Raw genomic sequence first — 7003 nt, forward strand, 5'->3', positions numbered from 1 at the left:
CCTTGATGAGAGATTCCGATTAAAAGGAACTGAAACTAATTGCCTGGAAATTCGATGCAATAGGAAGTTATTTTCAATCCCAAGTTTTGTTTGTAGAGAAACTTTGTTTTAACTAATGGGGGTACGTTCGATTCAGGAAAGGCGCGGGGGGGAGGGGTGCACTCTCAGTCAGTTGCCGCCTGTCAAAGACAGCGGACTTAATTACTTTGTAATAGATTCTCTGATCACGTGGCACCACCCGCTTCCAAACGTTCTTGCCATCGTTATTTCAAACGAATCTAGTTTTATTTTGAAATTGGGTAACAAATTTATTTTTAATAAATATTTTTCATTCTCTGCAGGGTGCCGCTGTGTTTCTGTGCATTGCCACGTGTATTTTGTGCCATCATACTGGATTGGCCACCTCTATAAAGGGCAAAGAAGAAGCCAGATTGGTGGCCTTGAGGATGTCCGTTCGATGGGTTTTCTTCCTTTTGGTTCTATTCGCTTTGACGTGGTCAACCGGATTGGTCTACATCACGGATGAAACTCCATTCGTCGCCTACTGCTTTACCATTCTTAACACTCTTCAAGGGATATATTTCCTAGCCTTCTGCGTCTTTGGCAACGGAAAGGTAAGATACTTTTTAAGTACTTACGGTTGGTTAAGTTAAAAACGGTAATATTTTATAATACGGGACACAAAGCACGCTTAGAAATTTTTAAATTTACTTATACGCACTCAAAAGCACTTGCAAAATACGCCGGGTAGTGAGTGGGATCATGTATTCATTAATTGACTGAACTTTTAATTAGGTCTATTTTAATTACATAATATATAAGGGGGAAATTAGAAATATCAAAGGGCCCGAGGCCCGGGGTTGTAAAGTTTTATTTGATCTTGTTTTTGGCGTAAAAGAGTACAGAGATACAAAATGGTTCTTACTGGTTAACTAAATATTTAAATGCTGCTTTTACGAGAAATTCTTCATTTGAAATTCTAAAGTTTTTCTTCTACGAAAGATATCTGTAATAATTAATGAGGGAACCGGGAACCCTCGAAAGTCTTCTTCCCCTTTGGTAAACAAACTGTTCAGTTATCTCAAGTCAGTTCCTTATACTATACTCTTTCCTTAGAAAGAACTAACGCTAATACACCTTTGCGACGTAGCGCTTCCAGGCACTTAGAATCGCTTCGAGTTCACTATGAATATTGACTAACTTGATAAATCTGAATTGTTTAAAGTACAAATTGAAGTAATTTCCACGCTTTTGGCCCGGGAACTTATCATTGTAGAGCTAGATGTTTCATTCATGTTATAGTTGAATAACTTCATTCTAGGATCTAGTTAGAAATTTTCGTAAGAAAAGGAAGGAAGGGTAAAATTGGGTTTGCAAATTCTGAGAGACGACCCGCGTTGCTGCTTTAGTAGAAGAAGTCTCGTTAAAGATTCACGTAGCTTTTAGTATAACGAGCGGAAGAAGGGCCAGGAAAAGTCATCCTAAGAAATAGGGCATTTCGTTCAAACTATATTCATGCCCTCAGTAATGTTACAACTTTAGACTAGTTTAGCGTTGTTAAAGTTTGGGCTTGGTTCTGAGTAGGAATGGTTCAATATTTGAAGCTATTTGAGTTTGCAATGGGTAAAGAAGCGAGTCACGGGGTATATTTTGCTCGGGTTGTACCTGAAATCATAGCGATTTCTTGAAGTATTCGCGCGGGAGTTTGTGAGCTTATTTGCTTAACTGTAGCGCATCTTGGCGCTGTACGTTCTTGAACGAACGTTTATTCAAGATGCAAATACGTCGCTTCTCTCTTTAACGGAAGACTTTAAGAGCTTCCCTCGCATGCCATACAAATTATACTAGCTTTCCTTTTTCCCCGTGCTGGGGAAAAGAATAAAAAAAAAGCGGGAATTTTTTAGTTTCTGAATCTCGTTTAAATTTTCATATTTTGAGTGCTTTCTTTTAGTATTTGATCAAAGACGATATATTTTTCGACGTTAAAAGACTTTGTAGGAAATTTTCCCAAATTGATTATGCGCGCCTATTTTTTGTGTGTTATTTTTCTCGGGTGCAGTTGTCCGAGGGTTGCGAAAACTTGATGTCCGGCGTTCTATCGAGGTTGAGGAAGTCTCGATCGAATCAGGAGCCGACAACGGGTCCGACAGTGGCCAGTCCGGGACAACTCAGTGTGGGTAGACAGTCTACGACGGGGGGATGTCCTCCCTTTAATAGCAACACCCCGGTTGGCTCTGTGTCCACAGGTATTGGCACCGGCACTCTGACTTAGTATAACAGTCCCTCTTAAGTACTTAACCGAACGAGATGGTATTTAACTTTAACTCTGGACGGATAGTGGCCGGCTTATTAACCCTCTGTATAAAAAACCAAACAGAATTCAAAAAGAAATTGGTGCTGGGCTGATATCTGGGTGGGCAGAGGGTAACGAACCGATTGTGCTTTTAATTGTCTAAGTTCTTATTCGGCATTTTTTGCGATTTTTATCATCGTTGTTTGCGTTAGTTTCTTAGTTGTTTGGCTTGGTATTCATTGTTTGGCTTTGTTCCGTTGCATGAAGTACATACTTTCGACGTACTTTGCTAATTTCATGGCATGCTTTTTTACTTTTCTTGAATGATATTGTTTCCTTTCTTAAATTCACCATGGTGGGTCTCATTGGTTTCTAATTTCCTTTGGTATATAGTTGGTTTGAGTAGTTTCCTATTTCCGTCGTTGTAGTTGGCTGGCATTGTTCTTCTCTTTCATTTCCACTATGGTTATACTTTTGATGGTTGGACTTATCCCAATTAAGTTTATAATGTTGGTTACGTCTAAATTTAGCTCCAGCAACAATCTTGGAACTTACCAACCGAGAAAAGCTTCAACTCCCTTTCATTCGCAACACAAGGTCCCCAATCTACAGTAGCACCGGCAACTCTAGGAACAGCTGATCAAGTGCAAGCCAGGATTATTCCGACTTCCGGTGGCATTTTGGTCGAGGGTCCGCGCGTTAATCAAATTTGGAAATCTAGCGGACGTGGAGGGGAGAATCATTTTAACAGTCTTCAGAAGGGGTCAAACGGAACCGTACTTGTCAATACCAACGGAACTTGGCGTACCATTAACGGAGTCAGCGGGAAACCCGAAACGAAACGACACCAAAAGGATCATCGTCACAAAAACAATAACGCGGTGGCGCGAAGTCGGTCTTCTTTGAACTCCGAAGGCGCCAATGGACCTTTCAGCGACCATATTTACGAAAGCATTGACGAAGATTCTCTGTCGCCTTCCGGGGACAGTCGAGCGAATACACTATCCGGGGCAGACCAAGAAGGTGCCAGAGTTCCCGTTGAAAACTACTACGGCGATCATTCGGACATGAGCCAACATTCCTCTTCGAGTTACGGTTACGACCAACGTCCCCTCTTGGTTACGGGGAACGGTACCTTACCGAACAGGACCGTCACTCCCGTGTACGACTTGGATTCGTTGCAAAGAGCCAATTACTACGTCCCGGATAGTCCCGAGACGAACAACTCGTACCGACCGGAAAGGTTTTTGACCTATGGTAGTCAACGGAACCATGACGCGGTTGCTCAGTTGGCACACCGGGCGGCCTTACTGGCCAAACAACGTCAAATGCTCGAGGACAATTGCGTCAGTATCGGGGGAGGCGAGGTCCTAAGTGATCGTGAGGACATGGAGGAACCGTGGGAAGAAGGTTCCTTACCCGAAGCCTTGAGGTGTCCCAACGACAACGCCGTTGTCATGGCCATCCTGGACGGAGAACGCGTCGTCACACGATTGAGACCCGAAACCACGAACGCCCTTTCACGATCGCCCCACCTTCAAACGTCCCCTCCTAACCCGGCTCCGCCAACTTCCGGCGGGGGTGCCACCGTAAACATTCAATCCGTCACGCCCCCTCACTATAAACTAAGTACTTATTGCTGACTGCGGGACACTAGTTTGTAAAAAAAAAATGAAAAGTATTTAAGTATGGTGCGACAAGTATGATGTGACTCTAATTTGGAGTTCGCTATTAAAATAGGCCTTCAGGATAAACAATGACAAATTCGTCATTTAAAATAAGATGGTTATTCGCCGCTCGCTATTTTTCTCGTAAAATGATAAAAATCCCTCCTTTACTTTAAGGCTAGTCTAAAAAAAATCAACAATCAACTACAGTGTACGATAAGAATATATATATAAATACGATACTCCTAGTCTAAAATTAACTAATTATTCGAAAACGGTTAATTAACACTCGAGTGATGTCGTGTACGCCTTTTTTTCTAGTAATTAAGAAACGCGTCCAGGTAAACACTCAACAAACACAAACAGAAACGCGATCGCTTTAGCGAATGAACAGAGCTTTTATTTTTTAAGTGAAAAAAATAATCTAAAGTGAATTAATCTAAAGTTACCGGTACGTAAATTCACAAAATCGCGTGAACTTCAATCGGTGCGATTTTTTGCCAAGAAGGTTCATTTTTTTTGTAGATAATCTTAATTTCAATTTTTCTTTCTTGTCCCTTTGGATTTCTTATAATCCTATAAAGGATTATTGAGAACCGTAACAATCTAAAGAGAAACTTAAGTGCTTCGTGTGATATAAAAATTGAATGACCAATATATTAAGTAATTAATGAAAATAATAATTAAAATAATACGCGACGTTTTTATAAAGTAATTATTAGTCACGTTAAATAATCGCGAAAATCCTACCTACCGTAAAAAAAAAAATTATCTTGCGTATAAAATGATAAGTATGTGTAGTTTTCGGTGTAGATAATCGGAACAATCATCCCATCTACTACTTAAGTAAAAACAAAACGTTTTATTTTCATTCGCCAAAAACTCCCCTTAAACTTTAAAAGTTAGCCAAAATAATTTCGCACCCTTTTTTTTCTATAACATTATTTTAATACATCCCTGAATAATTGATGAGTTGTGAATGAATTAGGATTTAGTGTAAATAACGTTAATTTATTTTTAAGGCCCTTCCCCACCCAAAACGTGAGTGATTTTAATTCATTTTTAATTAATTTAAATTCGTGATATGTTTTATTTTTTAATTAATACAATTAACTCTCCAACAATCAATAAACCAATCATCAATCTCTCTGTCAGTTTGCGGGCTTAGAAGGGATCGTTTTTAAGTCAAAACCCCTTATTATCCGTAGTAATTTAAACCCTGACACTCATTATCGAACCTCGTTTTACAGGGGTTCCACTAATTAACCCGGCTAACCCAAACTAATTACATACTTAAAGATAAATAAATAAATATTAATTGTAGAGTGCCTGCGATTATATAAAAATTGTTCTAGTGAAGTAAACAAAAATCAACAAATAATTTTTAATTAGGGGGAAAAAACAATTTCTGCAAACAAATTAATGTTGTGACAGTATTTTTATTATATATTTCTCGTGCCACGATAATTGCCTCGAAATTCGAGGTTAAATAATTAAATTAAATTAAATTAAATCGTTGGCATACGTACTTAAGAATTTATCTAATCCTAAAACTAAATAATTAATAATTAAATATCTTTTTTAACGGTCCAGGCTTTTTAATATACTATTGAATATATACGAGAAAAAAAAGATTAACCGTCCTGTTGGTAATATAAACGTTTTTTAAGTAAGATTAAAATTAAAATTAAATTTTCATTTCCCCCTCGCGCTCTCGCAAAAGTTTTCAGCCGAAAAACTTCTCTAAATAATCTTCTAAAGGATTAGATTAATCTTTTTAAAAGTGACAGATGGATCCCTTCTCCCCCTTAACCTTTAACCTCTAACCTTCTTCTCTTAACTTAGACTTTAATTTAAAATTCAATTATTTTGCCCACAACCAAAAATGAAAATAAGAAATCAATCAGAGAGATTTAAAAATTAAAAAAAAATCGCTACAAAGTTTTAGCGACAAGCCTTAAAAGTGTCCGGTATATAGCTACAGTTTATTTGCCCCTCCCCTTAAAGTGACTGAACATTGTTTTTTAATTTTGTCAGATATTCTTGTTTAAAAAAAATAAATTCCGCGGAGACACGTGAAGGGAGGAATATAGCCGTGCCAAAGCCCGCACGTGGTCTCAATTTCATTTCCAGTATAAATATATGATAAATGATAAATATATTGACAACAACAACTTCACGACGCAAATTAAACTTTTTGTACAGACAAACAATGAGTAAATAAAAAAATGGTGTTCTTTCTTAAGTAATTGCTTTTGCGTTACAATGTGTGTTTGCGCGGTCTTCTAAATTAGAAACTGCCAGCGCTGTAGTAAGAAAATGTATTCTAAGCTTATTAGAGTGTATTTGCGCGGTCTTCTAAATATTAGAAACTGCCAGCGCAATATTATATCAAGAAGTTATATCAGTATCTCAGAGAGAAGGTATAAGATGCCTTTGTATTCGCGCGCCATAGTCCCAGTCCCCCTTTCAAAATACAAGGGGGGGAAGTAAAAAGAGGCGCCGGGCTATTTCGCCTCTCCTCAGTCGGGAAATATGACTGTAATTTTCGTCACTCGCGTCGTCGCGCTGACGTGAGTTTTCAAGAACCAATGAGATGCTGGTTGTAATTTAGAGATGGGGATTAACTCGGACCTACGTTTGGACTGGAGATAAAGCTGGAAATCTTTCGAATTTATACCTTCTCTCTGATATACTAGATATATAACTTCTTGATTATATATATGCAAAGTTACCCGGGGTTTTTAAGGGATTGGAACCCGGGAACAGTTTCCTGTCTATGTAGACACCTAACTCGTACAGGGTTGCCACGGGTCAGGGAAAACCCGGAAAAGTCAGGGAATTTAAAAATGGGCCGAAAAGGTCAGGGAAAAGTCAGGGAATCTTAAAAATTTCAGCAAAGTCAGGGAATTGGATTTTAGTGGGTAAAATTTCTGGGAATAAGTTTTTATTAAAAGAGTATTGAAAGTCAGGGAATTTGGTTCTGAAAATTCCGTGGCAACCCTGTCTTAACTAATCCCTAATTTCTCTAACGTTTTACTGA

The 7003-nt window shown here is 38.4% G+C and overlaps 1 protein-coding gene across 4 annotated transcripts in view; it reads left to right on the forward strand.

Moving 5' to 3' along the window:
- Positions 1–6205, forward strand: part of LOC149610225 (latrophilin Cirl-like) — a 180174-nt gene extending 173969 nt beyond the window's left edge. For 3 of the 4 annotated variants that reach the window (XM_089859279.1, XM_089859276.1, XM_089859277.1), the window contains 3 exons: positions 342–614; positions 2060–2173; positions 2824–6205. In XM_089859279.1, coding sequence (XP_089715405.1) covers positions 342–614; positions 2060–2173; positions 2824–3936 — 1500 coding nt within the window. In that variant the 3' untranslated portion in view covers positions 3937–6205. Of the gene's footprint in view, positions 1–341; positions 615–2059; positions 2247–2823 lie in introns of all 4 variants that reach the window. The other variant, XM_089859280.1, reaches the window with a different exon arrangement.
- The last annotated feature ends 798 nt before the right edge of the window (positions 6206–7003 follow it).

The sequence above is a fragment of the Phalangium opilio genome, unplaced genomic scaffold (assembly GCF_054372755.1).
Source record: "Phalangium opilio isolate 3A_F unplaced genomic scaffold, DU_Popi_V2 ptg000329l_1, whole genome shotgun sequence".
Classification (NCBI taxonomy): Eukaryota; Metazoa; Arthropoda; class Arachnida; order Opiliones; family Phalangiidae; genus Phalangium; species Phalangium opilio.